Genomic DNA, 20,415 nt, shown 5'->3' on the forward strand with positions numbered 1-20,415 from the left:
TTTATCCTGCATTGAGGGATAGAGGAGGGCGGCATGATTTGTGCACGCTATCATCAAAGTAACAAGGGGGCAGGGAGTTCATGGTGGTTTAGCAACGGAAGGGTTCTGTACAGTATGGACGATACCCTATTGCTCACTTCAAGTGAGCCACATATTTGGAAGGTGGGCGAAAGGTAGCTCTAGTCAGTGGAACGTTATAGACGAATTTATGTAACATTATCGGAAGTTCCCAACTGGGAGCCACTCTTGAGGTTGGTGACTTTGTTCTTCCTAAGTTGTTATGTTACTTTGAAGCTATGTAAACCCTTTCCACCTTTGAGTGCCCTTCAATAATAGGTACAACATCTCTTGTCAACGACCCCATTTCTATAGCTTTGCAACCGAGTCGCGAACTTCTTTCTTGGCCTTTTCTCTAAGAATCTTTCGCAAGATCTTACCGGACTAGTTTTCACTGTTAGCCTTATCATCATACAAGCAAAAACGGAGCAAGACTTACAGGGTTCTTGGGAATCACATCGGTAAACGACACACCGCCCTTGAGGCGCTTGTGCTTTGGCGACCCGACCTGCCAACCACTCTGCAATCTCCTCCCCAGAAGCATTGGTATCGGCTGACCGGACGATGTATGCCCTCGGCAACTCCTCTCCGTCAATGGTAACACCGATGACGGCTACATCGGCCACGTCTTGACGCTCAAGAAGCAACGCTTCCAGCTCAGCTGGGGCCACCTGGTTGCCCTTTACTTTGATGAGCTCCTTCATACGGTCGACGATGTGGAAGAGGCCGCCCGTGTTATACTCTTCGATGTAGGCAATGTCACCGGTCCGCAGCCAGCGGTTGCCTTGAGCGTCGGTAACGATGGTCTCGTTGGTGGCCTTGGGGTTACGCCAGTAGCCGCGCATGACAGTCGGGCCCGTGATCAGGAGCTCGCCGGGAACCTTGGCCTCGGTAACCTCCTTGCCCGTCTCGGGGTCGACGAGCTTGCCCTGGCAGTTGGGCATGAGCTCGCCGACAGAGGCGCTGCGGATCAGGCGGTTCGGGTCCCACGTCATGGCCGTGCAGGTGACCTCGGTCATGCCCCAGCCCTGGCGGACGATGAGATCCTGCTTCTTTAGGATACGCTCCGTCTGGCGGGCCACGTCCGCCGCGAGGGGCGCGGCGCCGGAGCCGACGGTCTCGAGACTGCTGAGGTCGAATTTGGCGGTGATTGGGTGTTTTGTGAGGGCGACGAGGATCGGGGGCACGCTGACGAGCTGCGTCACGCGGTACTTTTGGATGTAGGTGAGCATCTTGACAAAATCGAAGCCGGTCATGATGTAGACGGGGATCCCTTGCTTGGCAAAGTTGGCGACAAAGTACGTCTGCGCGTAGGCGTGGTAGAGGGGCAGGAAGCAGAGGCCGACGGAGCGGGCGACGGAGGCCTCGTGGTCCGGTTCCAGCGCCGCCACTTTCACTACGCCGGTGCCGTTGGCGACGTAGCTGTAGTGGGAGATCTCGACGCCCTTGGGCACGCCCGTCGTGCCGGAGCTGTAGTTGAGGCAGCACGTCGTCGTGCGCGCGTCAGCCGGCTCGACCCACTCGAATGTCTCGGCCTGCGCCCTCGGGGCGATGAGCTCCGTCCAGTGGCGGGCGCCGCCCCGCGCGGGCTTCTCGGGCGCGCTAGAGCCGGGCACCGTGGTGTCGAAGACGAAGACGTTGCTGGCGGGCATGGAGACCTCCTTGGCCGCTTCGAGGGCGGTGTCGAGGCTGCCTTCGGCGGCGACCATGAAGGTTGCGCCGCTGTCCTTGAGCTGGTAGGCCAACTCGCGGGGCACAAAGGTCGGGTTGGCGCCAGTGAAGATGCCGCCGGCCATGAGGACGCCGAGGAATACGACGGGGAAGAAGAGGTTGTTGCCCGAGAAGAGGAGGACGCGTTCGCCGGGCTTGAGGCCCGCCGCTTGTAGGCCGAGGGCGATTTGCTTCGCCACGAGGCGGTAGTCGGAGAAGGTCAGGAAGTGGGTGTCTGGTCTGTCGGCGTCATAGAATGCTTTGCGATCGGAGAGGGGAGCTTTGGAGGAACCGAAGATCCATGTCTGCAGCGAGCAATTCGGAATGGGCTCCGACCACCGTGATTCGATAGGCATGTTGGACTATGGATGTGTGGTTTTGTTCAAACGATAGCTTGCCGTCGGGCGGTTCAAAAGGATATTGTTACCCAAGAAGAAGATGAGGGTACGATTTCAAGTGAAGCGTTTGGCGTTTGTGAGGTAGGTCTGTCTTTTTTTTTTGGAGATTGGAGCGCGATATGAAGCTCTCCCCGGAGGCGGGACGGAAGGCGAACGGACGCCGTTGTTTGAAGAGATCTGCTGTAATAAAGTTCTGAGCTTCTCTGGCGATCCCAGTCCGTGTCTTGACCGCGGCTCGTTGGATTGGAAAGAAGAATATAATATTACTGAACTTGATTGAGTCAGCGACTGTGAGGGGCGTCTCTGTGAGAGAATGAGCAGGATCCGCAACTTACAGTTTGTCTTATCACAGAGAGAATCTGTCTTCGTCTTTTTCTTGTCTACAGGGAAAGAGGCACCGAGACAGGTAGCAGCCGGCAGACGCTCAGCTGAAATAAATACCACCGGTGCTATGAGGAGACGGGGAAGACGGCAATTCCAAAGTGGATTTCTCTCTAGTCCCATTATCACTGCACGCCTACGGATACTCTTCCAGGCGAAGGAGCTCCAGACGAAACCCCAGATTATTAACCCCCCGCGCCCCTATCGGCCAATGGCCGTGTCCTTTCCGGCGAGACCATGGCTTACAAGTGATGCATCTAAACCTGGGGGGGAAGCACCTCCAGGCTTCGTGACGCTAGATCTCCGCATCAGACCCCTGTCGATGCGGGGGTTCTGAGCTATGCGTCTGGGCAAAGCTGGGGAAGATGGGAGAAGAACCGAGGCATGGCGGGTAATCCGTAGTACGAGCTACCGGAAAAGTTGGGGGTTGAGGAGTAAAGCACGACGTAAAGACCGGACGGACAACGGCACGTCTTATTTCCTGAAAGGGTTTCCATTTCGTTCAACTTCGCGATTGGGTGCCACACCCACTCACTCTTGTCTGATAAAGGTCTAGGACGAATCGCGGCCGAAGACTCTGGACGGGAGGGTACCAACCGATCCCAGGCAATGTAGATCTGGAGACTCGCTTGTTTAAAACACCGAGATACAGCGAGTCGTCCTTTGAGGTCTCTGACGAGACGAGAGCTCTCAGTTCTGCCGCGAGCTGTCTCAGACGCTGGGATAGAGCCACAATTGGGTAATCCACTGCCAGAACAGGTGTTCCACTTGATGTCATCCAGTGACCTTGTAAGCGGACAGAAGCGGAGACCATTGTGCCTCCTCACCTCTCTTATGTGTACTCTTGGCAAGCTTAAACTAGACGTCTCGTCAAATGGGAATCTTCGCAATTGAATCATTGGATCTACGAGTACCCCAAGATTATGGTCGCACGAGGTTTGAGGCTTGAGTCAACCTTGCATTGGCCAATCGCTGCCATTCCAACCGATATTCTGGGTGATTTTGACAAGCTAGGTCCTCAATCTTTGTAAGCAGACTAATCCAGAGACGGCCGACGTCTCGCTTTGGAGCCGCCTCTCTCCGAGGTAGAGACTCGGTTGTGATCGATTAGCAACGTCTGCAAGAAATGGGGTAGGTTTTAGGTGCTTATTGTTTCTTTAGTAGTATGCTAGCCTTCTGTCGGCTTCAATTAGCTTGCTTCATCGCCGTTTTGCTGAGTTCTTTGGTCGATTGCCCAGGCCAGGCTTGCAAATGAATACCTGCAAAAGCTGAGATGTCTGACTGTGCCAGTGGCATTGGGAGCCACGTCATAGATGGGTTAGCTTGTCAAGGCGGTCGGTCACATTTGTATAACTTCTAGTCCGCTTGAAGGCTGCTCAATTTGCTGCAAAGGCCTCTGAGGTTGGTGTCCATCGCATTGTTGCTTGTTGCGGAAACTCGTATACAGGTGACAGGTTGCTGGTCCAATTTATGTATCCGTAGAGAGAGAGACGCCGATAAGCTGTTTGGCTGCATCACAAGGGTTGAACAAGCATTGGCCAGACGGGCCCAACGCCACGGATTCAACGGGGGCCTGCATAATCCCAATTATGCGCGAGTTGTGCAAGTCTCAATGACGCTTACTCGTCGAGCTTTTGCCTCTTATGCCTCCACCGACCCAGAACATTACCTAAGCACACAGTAGCCGGCTCGACCAATCACAGCAATCCATTATCCAAGCAGAGCTCACGACTTTTGAACCTCCCGAATCTAAACGAACAGCACATATCCGCAATATCCCAAAGCCCAGCGTCGCCTGTCCCCCTCGCCCTCTCGCCGCCATCGCCAATTGAGCAGCCACCCACCGTCCCTCGTCATGGCCTCCAGACTCTCACCTCTCCTCTTCAGATCAGCCCTCCGCTCGGCAACGTGTCGGGCGGCGAGGCCCCAGTTCCGCGCCTTCTCCCTCACAGCCGTCCGCCCCAGCGACACCCTCCAAGTGGTAAGCCGCCTCGCTTTCCGACGTCAATTGTCCTTGTAGCGATGCTGCGAGGGCTCTCCGATATTCAGAAATCGCTACTTCTAGACCTTGTCTTCCGAGTCAATCGCTAACGCTCTCCTGTCCGAACAGCACCGCGACTCCCCGAAAAACAACGCCGATGTCCCCTTCAAGTTCACCAAGGAGAATGAGGCCGTCATCGACGAGATCCTGAAGCGCTACCCGCCGCAATACAAGAAGGCCGCCGTCATGCCTATCCTCGACCTTGGCCAGCGTCAGCACGGCTTCACCAGCATCAGCGTCATGAACGAGGTCGCCCGCATGCTGGAGATGCCCCCCCAGCGCGTCTACGAAGTCGCATCCTTCTACACCATGTACAATCGCACCCCCGTCGGAAAGTACTTCATTCAGGCCTGCACAACTGTGAGTCCGCCATTCTTCTGCGATACGTCCGTCCAATCTGTGCAACTGGCACTCTCCGAAGGTCCCGCGGCCAGACTATAGCGGGAAAGCGACATATTTGATATACCAAGTGTCTGCGGAACATCCAGACCAATATCACATCTTTAGAGTAGAAAAGGGCATTGTCGCTGACATTCAGAAAACCAGACCCCCTGTCAACTTGGCGGCGTCGGCTCCGACGTAATCGTCAAGGCCATCATCGATCACCTCGGCATTAAGCAGGGCGAGACCACAAAGGACGGCCTCTTCACCCTCCTCGAGGTCGAGTGCCTCGGCGCCTGCGTCAACGCCCCCATGGTCCAGATCAACGACGACTACTACGAGGACCTCACCCCCGAGACGACCGTCCAGCTCCTCGACGCCCTCAAGGCCACCGCCGCCGCCACCGGTGGTTCCGCCGCCGCCCAGGTTCCCAAGCCCGGCCCCATCAAGAGCGGTCGCCAAACCTGCGAAAACTCAAAGGGCCTGACGAACCTCACCTCCGAGCCGTGGGGCCCCGAGGTGACGCGGAGCGATTTGTAAGAAAACTTTTGTGACGAGAGAGAGAAAGAGCAGCGGACGAACGGGAGAAATGCGAGGAGAACAACCTCGACGCACGCGCGGAGGTTCGGGGCAAGCCCACGAAATGGAGCCCAATGCGAAATGGAATAGAGCCGGTGGGAGTCCGGCTTGTATATAAACACAAATGTGCTGTATTCGGAATGCATGGGATCGGTTTAGAGATTCATTTGTCTTCTGTTCCTTTGCCCCCCGGAGACGGCGAATATCTGTCTAATTTCCCATTTTTTTTATCTTGTTAAACGTGATGAATTCTCTTCATTCATCATTTGCTATTGAGTTGCCGCTCGTAAACTGCCCTGTTTGATATATGAACCTTGGAAACAACAAAAAACATCCATCTACTGTATGCAATTTTTATGCAATCTGAGACTTAGCCATCTCACTCGGGAATCCTCAGGATCCAGCCGTCTCGCAATCTCTTGTTTTCAGAACTCAACCCTCCCCAGACAGCGACGCCAGCTTCCTCCACATCGCCCATCGCCGCCGCCGCAAACCATCCGCGCGGCGCGGGCTCGCCGTCGTCGTTATCGTCGTCGTACGGCTCCATCGACAGCCTCGTCCACTTGCCCTCGCCCGTGGTGCGGCCAATGGCCTGCAACATGGCGTCGCGCACGCTGGCGGCCGTCATGCCGAGCGGCGGGACCTGGAACGCCCACACGTCGTCCCACATTGCGCCGGCGCCGGCGTGGCCGTCCGCGCTGGGCTCGCGCTCGCCCATGATGAGGAGGAGGTACTCTCGGCCGGCACCGACGGTGACGGCCTCGAGACCCGCTACGCTGCGGTGACCGGGCCACGTTTGGCCCGGGACGAGGTGGATCTCCTGCTCACCGGCACCGGTGGCTCCGGGGGTTGCGCCCGCGCCCTGGGCGATGCTCTGCCAGCCGCCGCGGCCGTGGACGGCGATCTCGCCCTTGGAGACGCCGTCGTCAAAGGTGTCCATCTCGAGGTGGATAAAGTCGAGCTGGCCGCCGATTTCGCCCTTGCCATCGTACCCGCCGAAACGGAACAGTCGGCTCTTGCTGACGGTGATGGCGGCGCCGCCGCGCGCGGGACCGGGCGCCGAGGGCAGCTGGCTCCACACCCGGCTCCGCACATCAAAGGCCCAGAGGTCGTTTGTGCGTTCCCCGTTGGCGAGGCAGCCGGCGTGGACGAAGAAGGTGCCGTAGCCGTCATCCTCCTCGTCCGTGGCGTTGACCGCGGCGTGGCCCACGATGGGCGCCTGAGGGATGCCGACGTCGGCGCTGTCGCCCTGGGCCCAGGCCTTCCAGGTCTGCTTTGCGCGGGCGTGCTTGGGAGCGAAGTCGCGCGGGCGGTCGGTGGCGGCGGCGGAGTGGTAGCTGCGCGGAGAGGGCATGGGGAGGTTGGTCACGCCGGGGGCGGGCGGTACAGGGTCGAGGAAGGACCAAGAGTTTGTGCGGGTGTCAAAGACCCAGACGCGGCCGGCCTCCTCGAGGGGCGTCATGTCTGGCCCGCCGCGGCCGCCGTAGAGGAAGATGCGGCTGCCGATGACGGCGGTGGCATGGCCGACGCGGGGGCCCGGGACGTCGCCGAGGACGGGGGGTTCGGGTAGGGCGGGGCCTTTGCCTTTGTCTGCCGCAGTGGGCGGCACGCTTGTGGTTTGCTCCCCGGCTCCGAGGGACGAATATTCTTCTCCTTCTTCTCCTGTGACGCCTGGTGAGGCGAGAGATACCTCATCGAGGAGCTGTTCCTTCAGTGCGGCCTTCTCCTCGACGTCGTCGCCGGACGCCTCGGGCTTCTCATCGTCAATCTTCTCTGTCTGCGCCGCGGCGGGCTCGGTGTCGGCGGGCGGGGTATACTGCTTTGCAGGAGCAGACTTGATCTTGTAGTAGTCGGCACCGGCGCTGTTATAGGGAAGCCTAATAACGTGGACGTCGTTGTCGACTGGTTCGCGGGGGTTCACCTCGCCGCCAAAGACGTAGGCGGAGCCGTTAACGACGTTGACGGTGTGAGAGGAGCGGGCGAGAGGCGGGACGTCGATTCGTTCCCATGTGCCCTTCATGGGCTTGGGACTAGTGCCGCTGGACAGAGACGGCCTCTTGACATTGGGCATATTGGGTAGGTTCTGCGGGAGAGATTGGAGGATCTCGGTCGTCCGCCGCTTGAGAGCTCCGAAAGACTCCATGATTGCTGTTTGGCGCTGCTTCAGGGTATGGGATATCGTATGCCAGGTGATAGAGAGTAAAGAGAGAAAAGAGTGGGTGGAATTGGGTTCAGATGAAGTCGGGTTTGTATGCTGACTGCGTTTGCTGATGTGATGTTCGGGGATTGGCCTTAATGATATGACGTAGCGAAGCGGTGCTCTACTCAGCTCAGCTCAGGGTGTCTCTTTTTTGGTGGGTAGTAAGCGAGCAGTGTAAACAAGCTCCGGATGCGGATCAAACGGCGATGAATGGGTGAAAGAGGGAGGGAGCAACGAAGGCAATGGAGAGTGGGGTATAGGCTGGTCCAACAGATGATATGGGAAATAGATAATTGGCAAAAAGAGTTTCCCCCTTTCCAAACTATCCAAGGTAAGGCAGGTTGCCATCTCGTTCTCTCGTATCACACAGGCGCTTGTTGCCAGCGGCGCGGGCTTCGTGCGATGGAGGATGGCTCAGCTTGCAGAGGGAAGCGGGGTGCGGGCGCAGGCTTCCAAGAGCTACCCGTCCAGTTCATCCTATCAGGGATGCCAAACGCATGCCTGCGGTGTATCTTAGCGGACGGAGCCAGGCACCTAGTGGTCGGCAGTGCTGCTGGTGGGGTTTCGTCGCCGGATTCTTAGCAGGGGACCTCCCGTTTTTGGGGGTTCACTGGTAGGAAGAGACCCTGATTCTAGGTGTTCCTCGGAAAACCAAGGTGGAAATAGGACTGAACGGAAGTGTACAGTCAGCCAACAGCCAACCTGTTTCGACCCGGGCAGCGATCCTTGGCTTTCATCGCCGGGGAAACACGCTCATCAAAACATGTTTCGCAAACTTTACGGATATAGCCCAGGGCATCATCTTGTTGATCGCCAGGCTCACGGCAGCCCAACTGGGAGAACACCAATGGTGCCACAGCATCCCCCCTCTAGACACGACTCAGCATGATCCCACCTTGGCCCCTCAATAGCTGTATATTGGAGACGGCAATGCCCAATCACGAGCTCATCCCATCGACAAACAATAGAAGACCTTACAGGTCATCCGTAACTAGCAGATAGAAATCCCTCGTATTGTTAGTTCCTTGCATTCGCTTTTGAGATTTGCGGGCCCCTGTACACGGAAGCCGCCGAACCATCAGGCCCAGGTCATTTCTATCGCTTTGTTTCTCTCCCGTCAGCAGCATCTAGTCAACATCTTAGCGTTCGCTCTTTAGGGAGCTCCAAGGTAATTCTTGACAGAGGAGGGATCTGGAGGTTTGGCCGTTTGACGACTGGGTGCCTTTTTCTCGCGATAGCTAAGGTAAACAAAAAAGGTAGGCAAATAGGCATCGTTTTGCCTCAGCGACTTCCATAAGGTACCTAAGGTCAGGTAAGTAAGTACCTGAAGTATGCCTTCCCGTCGGCTTTCCGGTCGGGGGGGACATCGGCCCCGCCACGATAGCCACCACCCGGTCCCGCCGCTCGATTGACCCATACCGACTCCGGTCCCGCAACCCAGAGCCGTCCGGGTCCCGGATTAGACAGATTACAAAGCTGGCACCGCGCCGCGACAACGTGGAACGTACCGCTACAGGAAGCAAGCATCAACATCCACCCGCTGGCCTGAGAGAACCGGCTTACGTAGCTGCTTACCGTGGCGTTGTTCCTCCGGAAAGGATTCCCGCTGGATTCCACCCCCTGCTGTCCTCAACGACGCGTGACAGCTTGTAAGTGCAATCCTGACATCTGCCTTCCCAAACTTAGAGCTCGTTCCAGAGCCATGATTCAGCTTCTAGATCCGCGATCCTACCTTTCATCAGCCGCGATCTCGTTAGGGCTACGGCGTGTTGGACGTTCAGGCTAGCACTCAGCTATGGAGGAATACGAACCACACATGCATAATACTATCAGACTATCATTCGAGATAGAATCTGAGACCGGAAGCCCCTTACATTGAAAATAGCTCTGAAGAAAATCGTCATCAGTAGTAGCCAAGGGGGAAAAGTAAGACTTGGAAGGCTGCTTCCTACGCTGGAACACGAGGCGGCGTACAGTAGCGCAACAGAAAAGAGTATAAATGCCGACACAGAGAGCCTCAGCCGCGAAGAGGCACCCTACCTAAGGTACCGTACTTACCTGCCAGGCAGTAGACCTTTCCATTACATTCCCACTCTCCAAAGCCCAAAAGCAGTAAGATGGCCGCCTCGCGCCGCCAACGCTTCCCACCATCGTCGTCATAGATCCCCAGCCCTGTTGGTTGTACCTTTATTTTTGGGGGCCATGCCGCCATGCCATGCTGCCTTGATCACACACATATACACACACCCCGATTTGCAACGTACCATCCATCGTGCGCAAAGCAACCCCCCCAAGAAGAAACACATCCGCGGCACTACCCACGCATGGAAGGAAGAAAAAGAGCCCATCTAGATACACGCTGCAGGCGCAGAGCCATCCATTCTAGAGCGCCGTGCTTGCATCGGTCGGCTAACGTACCCACCGTAGCAGCCGCCGCGGCGCAGTCACTAGAAGTGAAAAAGGAAAAAAGAGATGAGTAGCAGTCGCAAGTTGCCAGCCAGGTGCTCGTTTCACTTCGCGCGGTCGCGCGTGGGATGGACGGGGGGTGGGCAGAGACTGACACCGTAGATGTGTCTGTTCAGTGCTGGCAGACCAGTCCAGTCCAGCCCAGCCCAGCCGCCCCAAAGCCGGAGAACCGTTGGCGGCATGCGAAAGAACTGCGTTGCGTGGCTAAGCCCCCAACCATCTCCGTCTGCGCATACGGCACACGGCGTGGGTGGGATAGCAAGGCACGCATGGTAAGGTAGGTAATCACTCTGTTCCATTTTCTGGGTGCTGATGTGTTCGATGGAGTTCAGCTTTTGCATAGACCGGCCGGCCGGTGTGTCCAACGCGTACTAGTGCTGACGCCTTCTTCGGTTCCGCCTTGGGAGAAGAGCTTCCCATGCTTCCCTCTCCCCGTCCCGTCTTAGCCCTCTCGGTCTCTGTCTCTCGATCCGTGTCTTGTCCCTTTTTTTTTCACTCCGTGTCTCGTCTTCTTTGTCCCCTACTAGCTAGTACCTTGTGTTCTATCTGGGCCGCGCCGCTGCGGCCAACAACCAACAACACCACTGCACCACCACCCTATGGGTGTCTGGTGGGGGGAAAAATGCAGAAACGGCAGAGAGAAGAAGAAAAGGGAATAAATCCGGTTTTTCAGATTGTAACTCCGAGTTTCGACACATTGGGGGCCGCGGGGAAGGCAACCGCATGTACTTTGTCTTGCATCTAAGTCTTACACAGCTCACACCCCCTCCTCCTCCTCCCTCCTCTTCTCTCTTCCCCCCGGTCTTCCCTATTCCTACGGATGTTCCTTCGCCCTTCGCGAGCCCTACGGGATATGGGATGAAGGGAAGCGAAGGAATTCGTGTCAGAACTTAGATCGATGGGCGATGGGCGATGGGCAGCCCAACACGCGCGGCGGGTACGGCTACTTCCTTGCCTACGTTACCTCTACGTACACCTACCTTACCTACCTACCGCTTCGTTTTACAGGTTCAAGTCCAATCATCGGAACGAGAGAAGAACCTGGAACACTGTCCTCATGCAGGAGGAGGGCGAGCGTAAGGTAGCTACAGTCTAGTCCAACAGCCAAACAGAAGAAGAGGTCAGCATTCTACCGTACACTCAGAGGCTTGAGTCGTTCCCGTCCACCCTTTCCTCCCCGCCCCCCGTCCCCATCCCTTACGTCGGACGTGTCGATTAGCGCCCAGGGCGGAAAGCTGGGCTGGGCTGGGCTGGGCTGGGCTGGGAAATACCCAACTTGAGCCGCATTCCTCGGGGTTTCGCTGGCTGCCCACCCAACTCCGGTTCTCCCTCTCCAGTGAACGCACAGGTCGCACGCTGTTGGTGTAGGAAAGTGTGGTTGACTTGTTGTGGAATTCTCTTACGGGACGTGTGAACCCGTGTAATCGTGTGTGTAAGTGGTCGTCGTGTCGTGTATGTCGAGTGAGCGAGAAAGATAGAGCCTCACGGTTACTTGCTGCCGCTGCCGCTGCCGCTGCCGTCTCCTCGAGCAGCCGCTGGTAAGGCTGGGGGTTTGTTCCAACACACGCCTACCGGATCCCATGGTTGAAACAACCACAGGCGCGTAGACGGGGAGGTACTGGAGACTGGCGGCTGCGTTGGTCTAGAAGCGCGCTTGAGTATGCTTCCTTGGCCGCATCGTGGGAAGGACTCTGCGACGGAGAGTCGCAGCGCGGCAATGAGTAGTGGACCAGCATGGCATCCCGTTCCATGGGCTACAGGGGAAGAAGGTCGCCGTTTCTCTCCTGTTCAGGCTTGCTTCATTCCTCCAGATGCGGTTCTGGTGGTTTACTTCGGTCTTGGTGATTATCCTGTGAGACTGACATCCTTCTCTTCGCCGATAATGGTATAAGGTAGGTGGCTAGGTATTGCACTCTAAGGTAACTAAGCATTTGAATTGGAACAGAGGTATAGCAAATTGGTATCAATGCAGAAACTATCAAAAAGTGCCAGATCATGACTATGGATTATATCCTGTTCTCATTGCCGCTCCAGCATTCCAGCCAATTGTATATCCACTAAAAATGAAAGTCTTTTTCCCCAAGTCGCATTACTCCTTCGCGATCTTCCTAGTTGTAGAAGCATGAAAACTCCAGCCATGGGAGGCGCCCCAACAAGTCAAGCAAAGAGAATGTAGAAGAAAAGGTATCTAAAAAAAGAGAAACTTCAATAAAAACACAAACAAGCCTTGAACTACCGAGATGCCAGTATGGACGACTCTAAAGTAGCAAGTAACGTATAGATGATCATCAACAACCATGAAGACTGATTGACGAAGTGTAAATTATTCTTCGTCCTCACCCTCAGCATCCTCATCGGAGCAGACTGCAACAACAATTTCCTTGTGAACAGTCGAGTTGGTAGTGGTGGTGCTGCCCCCCTTACCGTTGCCAGCAGAGGGACCAACCTCTCCTTTGAGCGGGTTAATGAGTTCCCACTCAGCTGTCATGTTTCGTGTCCGCCGGACAACGTAGACATCAGCGCTGGAGGCCCATTGTGTGAGTGTCAGGTCGTGCTCTCCACCAAAGTGGACCATGGGTTCCTTTCCCTCGGCGGCGCGCTCGAGGTGTCGCGCGACGTGCTCCATACGTTCATCCCAAGCCTGGGGTCCGTTGAAGTCATGTCCGCAGTCGGCAGCGGGACAGCGCATGTATTTCGGGAGATCGCAGCGAATCTTCTCCGCGTCCGTTTGAAGACTCTTGAGATGCTCGTCCCACTCGGGAGTGGGCTTCTTCTGCTTCTGGGCCTTCCGTACATGGGGCGGCACATGCATGCGGCGAACGTGTTGTGTGTAGAGATCTTTGCGGTTGAAGATGGCACCGTTTGGTAGGGCGGGTGGTGTCGGTGTGACAGAGCAAGAGGAAGAGGAAGAGGAACGTCGGCTAGTCGGAGGATTCGTGGTTTTGGAGCAGCCGTCTTGCTCGCAGAGCCAGTACTGGAGCGCCAAGTGTTGCGAGCTTACGTGACGCTTCCATTCGTTCTTGCTGGCAAAAGTGGATGGGCAGCCGGCGTAGTTGAAGACGCACACAAAGGGTCGGGTGTGATGTTGCTTCATGTGCTTCTGGTGGGTGCTCTCGTCGGAAAAGGGGGTTTTGCACTCTTTGCAAAGTATTTTGGGGTTTCTCATCGACGAAAGTGTTGCGTTTAGTCTCGTTGAAGATAGACTATTGATGTCGTTGTTGACCTTTGACCGCTTTCGTTCATGAGACAAGCCGGAGGGGCGAGCCTGAGATCTGGCCGTGGTGTTACGGGCACGTTTTCTCGAGAGCTTGGGCTTGTAGTCCAGGTCCTTATCGTCGTCAGCGGCAAGAGGCTCGGCCTTGATCTCTGGTTCAAAGATGTTTGTATCGTTTGATTCAGGATCAGGGTAGTTTTGACGGAGTGGTAGCTCGACCATGGGTGCCTCCTGCTTGATGATGGGCTCTGGGGTGATTTGCCGCGACGAGAAAGTCGAGTGCTGGGCAACACTGGCCTCATCAGACTCTGAGCAGCAGAAGCTGAAGGTTGCGGTACTCTCAAAGCTCATGGGGACTATCTCCTCCTCCTCGAACATGTGGTTCACTTCGTAAGGATTAACACAGGTGTTCCCTACGTCCATTCCAAACAGCGTCTGGGTCTGCAGTTGGGTTTCCCAGCTTCCAATGAATTGCTTTTGCTGTAAGAAAGGAGAAGTGGCTGAGTGGTCCGGGGGAGTTGCGGGTAGAATGTCACTCTCCGTGGGTGGGCTATGGGAATCACTGCTGGACAGCGTCTGCTGAGAACACGGGGAACCGTGTCTCCTTTGTGAAGCTGGGGGTAGAGGGTTTGACTCCTTGGTAGGTTGGCTTACACCGAGCAAAACTTGGGCATGGTCCGGAATGAAGAAGGCCGTGCGTGGACCATCCATGTATTGCTGAATCTGGTGGGTTTGGTGTGTCGGCCATGGAGTTTGGCATTGCGAATGGGAGAAAGATCCAAGGCTAGGATCGATTGGTGCCGGGGAGTTCGAGGTTGTTGAGCTTCCAAGGTAAGCCATAGGCATCTGGCTGTAACTGTGCTCTTCGTAGTAAGGTACCTGGTCCTGGGTGAAATGTCCTCCTTGGACATTGTCATAGTAATAGGCCATTTTGCGTGCTTGCTCAGTAGGGAAAATCCGAGGTTACAGTGGGAGTAACTCCAACGGTTCAGGACAGAACCCTGGGTATAAGCCTCCTTGGAAGGGCAAATGATAGGGAATTTCCCAATGGAAAGACGTCGTAGTGTTGATCCGATCGAAGTAGGTAATTTATCCAAGACTAGACCAAAGGGCTGTTGATGTTGAAAAGTTGAAGGATGTGCCGCGGACTAAAATGCAAGGACGAGGCAGTTATAAGAGAGTGAACAATGCAACAAGTGTAGGATTATAGAGGGTTGCTGTTTCCGTGCTTGGTCTGAACAGCAAGAGACACGATAATGTCATCGGAGACGGACCAGCGTGGCGGAGCGTGATGTATATAAGTCCATGAGGCGGGTTGGCATATCGGTAGCACAGGGGATGCGCCAGGGCAGTCGCCTAGGCGTACCCAGCAGCAGAAAGGTCTGGGAGACATCCGGGGACAGCCAAAGACCCCATTGGCAAAAAGTACGTATTTTTGCAGAGCCTCATGTGGGTACCTACTGAGGGCCAGCAGGAGTGCGAGCCTGTGAGGGCAGATTGAGAGAGACGAGGAGGAAGAGGCAAGGATTTGCGGTGGATGGCCATCATCATCAGGTGCTGCAGAGCGCATATGCACACCCCTGGAGCCAGTACTTTGTGGCAGGGAATATGTGTGGTTGCGGGCTGGCACACCATCAGGGACTAGTCTCTAGTGGCTGCAGCAGATGTATGTATTTTTCTGTATAAAATTATACAGTTCTGTTCTGGCTGGTCCAGCTCCTCTTTGGGGGCCGGTTCGCGAACCACTTTCCTGTCAAGGGGGGCAGATGGAGGGTGGTGTTGAAAGAGGGTGGACGAGGGCAGCCGCCAGGACTGCGGCTGCGCCTGGTTCGGAAGACGAACCCACGGCCGATGAGACGGATAGCTTCTGAGCTTGCCTCTGATGGGTTGATTTAGCCATGGCATCCGTTGCCTCCAGGCAGATACCACTGGGTTGCCTTACTCGAGTCGCCTTGTTTCTGGCGAATGGGGAATCACCTCAAAGAGCCATCACCGAAGCTCGTCAGCGAATTGCAGGGTCAGTGTCTGCGAGTCGACCGAAGTTGACAACGCAATCATCGACTGATGGGTCAACAGTTGCGAGACACACTGTCTATCCCAACCCTTATTTTGACTGCCTCAGCCGCCGCCACAGAGAGGTTGTGTCTGTCAAGAGAGCACTGCGGACGTCACTGATGATCCTTGTTGGGGATGGCCGGTCAGCTGTGTTTCTGTGATATTGGCACTCGGGCGTGATAAGTCGGTCCTCCACAGTCCAGGTAGTTGATCTATTTCAGCAAGACTGGGCCAGGATTCTTGAATTGTGTCGAGCGAGACATCCATCTGTACGACGTACTGCGAGTGTCGGACCCTCTCAATTTCATGGATGGTGATCCAGGTCGAGAGGCTGCTTGGCTTGCTTGGATGGCGTCAAAGGGGTTCAATAGGGAAGACGTGGGAAGAAGGTGTGTGCCGGGTGTTCCGTTGAGGAATGAGGAATGAGGAGTCGGTCGAGATACTTGGCTTCTCCGCAACACCTTTACCGGGTAATCGAAGACATCCCTGGCTGGCTAGACGGCGAGATGAAAAGGTCTCAGGAAGGCATAGAGGCAACGCGTCAGGTTGTCATGACCCTATTTCCCTTGGAAGTGATAAAGGTACTCCGTACGGGGATTGACAAAAGCAAAAATGATGGTCCAGGGTAGAGATGATGGGCGAAGAAGGTAGCAGGGAGCGCGCACTCGCGCAGGAGAGAAGCAACAGGGGAGTGAAGTTGGAATGAGAGATTCTAGACAGCGCTTGGCCAGGTCATGTCTCGGATCGGAGGATGTCAGGATGTCAGAATGTAAAGCTGCTGTGATACGGTAGACGGTTTGCCTTGAGGTGGTCCATGGTCAAAAGTGACGGATACTAGTAGGTAGTGCAGTGCAGGGTGGTATCTGGGGGCCCATCGCGGTGGAGAGGAGCGGACAGGACTCTACTGTAGTACCACTCTAAGTAAGAGGAGCCTTGGTAAGTTGGCGGGTGGAGGAGGGATGGGGCAAGACGGAGACGGAGAGTGGAACGGACGGAGCTTGGTTGTGAGTGATGAAGAGAAAGAGAGAGAGAGAGAGACATTCGGAGACCCCAAGACTCAGGAGAGACAGACGGAAGGAAAGACAGCCCAGAATACGTATCAATACCTAGGTAGGCCTAGTCGATAGTAGCCACCGGAAGGTATTCACACACCTACGCAGTACAGGCGCAGACGTATGGTGAGGTAGCGAGTGCACGGGTTGAGCATGAAGAGTTGACAGCAACTGGACGCAAGGTATCGCATCGCGCAGCTGCGCGAGAGTTCCGCTCGACGTGTCCTGGCCATTGGTCCCATCGACCCATGAGGCATACTCCCGATCCCGAATAAGGCGGCCGCAGGCTGACTAGCGCAAGTCGCAAAAGGACTGGGCATACTGCGTAAGGTATGAGTGGTGAAGGTGGGGGAACCACTGAGCCAGACGGGAAGAGGATCGAGAGACTCAAGAGAAGACAGTCAAGCAAAATTCCAGATCCGGACCCCACCTTACCGTCGATGGCTCCATGAGTCCGTGACGATGCATCTGTTCCTTCCTCCCTTCATGGAGGCCTGTTGATGTAGTGTAGGGTACGCAGTAGATGGATGGCGCCTTCATCGATGCAACTTGTTCGTTGCCTGGAGTATTGGGTACTACCCTGAGGTAAGAAGGTATCCGTATTTACTTAGTAGGTACGGAGTAGTGAGTGTAGGTACTCATTACCTGCGAAAATGATGGGCAAGCTTTACGTAAGGCAAGGAAGGTGAGCTAAGCAAATGCTACGCAGCGTGACAGCTTCCTTCACTACGGTATCCACGGACCTCACCTTACCTGCCCTGGACCTCAATGCTTGCCGTCAGCCACTGGGCAGAAAAAAACGTATCCCGACACTACACAGTACATCCCCTCACTTCTTCCCGTCCTCACAACGCAACGCAACGCAAAGCAACGCAACGCAAATCCGACATCCCGCCAAGAGTGGGTTTTTTTGTGTAACCTCACATGGAAGCCCATCCTGTCATTACCACGCGGTCCACGCCTCCCATCTAGCACCCACTCCCTCCCTCTTTGACTTCGTTATCATTGAGGACGGGACCGTCCCGCAGCAAGCTCCATCCCACATCTACCCTGCCCAGCGCCTTTTAAGGCAAGCCATTCGGCCAACGGGCTTACATACACTGGCACGACTGGGAAGTCTGGGTCCGATCCCAGTCCACGCTACCACCAGTAGCCCGGTGCTCCTGGCTTAAACCTTGAAGCAGTCTCCACGTCCCACGAGGTCCAGCTATCTGCCCGGATATAGCAAACCGGACGAACTGACGGATGGACGGCGCCACGCTAAAACGGACACTAGACGCAGATATTCGGACTGTCTTTGTGCCCCACAAACACCGACAACCCCCGAACGTTATTGATATTGCCAACAACCCTGCCCGCTCGCTGGCTGATGGATTCCATCATCGCTACACCTTGAAACACACTTCTCTATCACTGGATGGTCTCCAAAATCCAAATTACAGAAATGGAACCTCAACTACCTTACGGATGACACCCCTGGGGGTCTTTGGCTCCCGCTCCTCACTGCCAACAAGTCATTACGACTCAGTGGGAGAACGTGGTTGGCCGTGTCTACCTCCCGGCTTCACTCGCCCAACGCGTCACATCCACCACGGATTTCACCCCTTTTGGGGAATGGAAGCCTCCATATGTACACCCTTTCACTGCAATAATGGCGTGAATCCACTTCCACATCAGCACGCCTCTGCTCCTTTCAGAAAGAGCGAGCCTTGGCACCTCACAGGGCTCCAGGGTCCTCTTAACGATCGTTCCTTCGCTCCTGTTCCCGTCCTTGACCCGTCCTCTTCTCCCAGTCCACTGGTATGCCACCAGTACGATTACCGTTTATGGGTACAGTACACGCACAATTGCGCACTTTATGCTCTGCAGTGGACGCTGATTATCTGAAGATGATCCGTCTACACGTATACGGAGTGTGGACACTCACACACACTACGAGACTGGCAGCCCTGGACGTGAGGAGCATACACCAGCACCCGACTGGGCAATGTGCGAACTTGCGAAGCGTTGGGGGATCGAGAACCCTGGCTCTTTCGGACTTACCTGTCGATCTCTCGTGGGGACTCGACTGACATCGCCGAAATCGAGTATCAGTACTTCGTACGCAGTACCTGGGAGGAGTTTAAAGCGCACCAGAAATCAGAGCGCTTGCTCGTGGATTTGACCGTATGGTAGCGCGCCGTTGCCCGCTTCATCCTTGTTCCTTAGCCCAGACCTGCTGTCTCACCAACAGTAGTAGCCGAGTAATTTGACTTTCGTTCAAATCGATTCCTCGCCGGTTTCCAGCGTTGCGCGAATTCTATTCCAGGCCTACCAGGCGACCACTTGCTCGGAGATTTCTCGTAGGTGTGGTCCTAAACACGGTCAAAATTACTTGCCTGCCGGGGCGGCAACAGGAAAATACTAGGTAAGGGGTTCCTGAGTTTGTACGGATACCCTACGTGAACTCAGTGAGGTGACTTGATCTCTCATCTCAGGGCTCATAGGCTCCTCTCCACTGTCTCCAGACCCCAACATCTAGAACAAGGATGACACGGCACAGACTTCATTGGCTAGCCAAGCCAAAGCTGAACACGAAATCACTAAACCACTGAAATCCTCCCCAGATAGCAACCATGTCAAGTCGCAACAGGAGCCAGCTCCGCTGGATCCTTGTTTCCGCATCGTTACACAAGTCTCCGCAGACAAATCTCAAAAAATGAGCTCGCCCATTCCTCGGCCTCGACGCTCCCAAGAGGAGGCAATGAGCCCTGTCTGTCAGATTCGCGGTTGTTACATCAACAACTATCGGAGGGCTTACAGTCCAAGCAGATCGCGCCTTCGCAGGTCTATCATGAAGTCATGTCTTGAGTCCTCGATACCCGCGGGTCTTGCAGCATTGCACGCGTGAGTTGCACGCGTGAGTTTAGAGGACTGGCGCAACTCGCGCAGAGACAAGTGATGTTAAACTGGCGCGGAGTGCGCGGCAATTCTATTCCTGTACACAAGACTGCGTGCTTTACACCAATCCACGCCAATAACGCCAAAGCCCTCTTCTGGGGCCCTGCTCGCTAATTAGGCATCGGGATTCTGAGACTTGCTTCTTCGATTCACCAACCCCTTGCCTCTTAAATCGGCAGATCAGAAACGAGATAGATCTTGGGCAGCTCTAATCTTTACTCGGCAAGGCGGAGTCTTGTTGGTGGTCAAATAGTATGGTATGAAACGATCTGCAAGCATCTACGGGGAAGGATTCTCCCAAAGGAGACAACACGCCCGTGGTGGTACCAGCTTGTTGGTCCAGGAGTCCAGTACAGTTTCGACAGATGATCCAAATCAAGGCCTTCGTGTCAACTTTACGTTGACGCTCTCAAGGGTATCCCATCGTCTCTTGCTTCTCTTCATAGTGGCCCCCTGCATATGGCCTGACCAAAGTTGGCCCTGTAGGGTTTCTCTCAAGGCCCATTACAAAGTAGGACCCCCGTGACATCCAAAATTCGGGCTTCTTCCGGGGTCGCGATGTGCCTGGGCCTTTTTTACGGCCGTCGACAAACGATCAATAGATGATGGCATGCGAAGTTGGCCCTGCTCACGGTGGCACATTAACAAGAATATACCCACCGTCATTGCGTGAGTTTGTTGGATTCGGATCGGCGAGATCCATGACAAGAGCTGACATATCGGGGCTTGCTATTGATGGTCTAGAGACTGGTCTTTCTCTAGACTAGCTTTAGAACAGCAGTAATAGCAGGGTGGCAGGTCAGTACTAACTCTCGCATAGTACCCAATACGGTGATCGCTTATTGTCTCAGGACTGCATACTGTTGGTCCAGGCCCAGGTCGACCAACATATCCGTTTATAATTGTACTGATTGGACGGTGGTATCGTCTACCGTCCGTAG

At 55.2% G+C, this 20,415-nt stretch overlaps 4 protein-coding genes across 4 annotated transcripts; 1 reads left to right on the forward strand and 3 right to left on the reverse strand.

Moving 5' to 3' along the window:
* Positions 1–366: 366 nt before the first annotated feature.
* N0V96_005123 (uncharacterized protein) lies at positions 367–2,123 on the reverse strand (the record flags this gene model as incomplete). The annotated part of the gene is made up of 3 exons (XM_065757310.1): positions 367–441; positions 497–565; positions 621–2,123. The coding sequence occupies 3 exons, from the start codon at positions 2,121–2,123 to the stop codon at positions 367–369; spliced, it is 1,647 nt and encodes a 548-aa protein (XP_065614079.1).
* A 2,278-nt stretch (positions 2,124–4,401) lies between these two features.
* On the forward strand, positions 4,402–5,508 carry NUO24 (NADH:ubiquinone oxidoreductase 24; the record flags this gene model as incomplete). The annotated part of the gene is made up of 3 exons (XM_053191289.1): positions 4,402–4,527; positions 4,612–4,947; positions 5,134–5,508. 3 exons carry the CDS (start codon positions 4,402–4,404, stop codon positions 5,506–5,508), a joined length of 837 nt encoding a protein of 278 aa, XP_053051272.1.
* A 418-nt stretch (positions 5,509–5,926) lies between these two features.
* Positions 5,927–7,690, reverse strand: N0V96_005125 (uncharacterized protein; the record flags this gene model as incomplete). Its single annotated transcript, XM_053191290.1, has 1 exon — positions 5,927–7,690. One exon carries the CDS (start codon positions 7,688–7,690, stop codon positions 5,927–5,929), a length of 1,764 nt encoding a protein of 587 aa, XP_053051273.1.
* A 4,846-nt stretch (positions 7,691–12,536) lies between these two features.
* Positions 12,537–13,850, reverse strand: N0V96_005126 (uncharacterized protein; the record flags this gene model as incomplete). The annotated part of the gene is made up of 1 exon (XM_053191291.2): positions 12,537–13,850. The coding sequence occupies one exon, from the start codon at positions 13,848–13,850 to the stop codon at positions 12,537–12,539; it is 1,314 nt and encodes a 437-aa protein (XP_053051274.2).
* Between the last annotated feature and the right edge of the window lie 6,565 nt (positions 13,851–20,415).

The sequence above is a fragment of the Colletotrichum fioriniae genome (assembly GCF_027942845.1).
Source record: "Colletotrichum fioriniae strain IMI 355084 chromosome Unknown scaffold_5, whole genome shotgun sequence".
In the NCBI taxonomy this organism is placed as follows: domain Eukaryota; kingdom Fungi; phylum Ascomycota; class Sordariomycetes; order Glomerellales; family Glomerellaceae; genus Colletotrichum; species Colletotrichum fioriniae.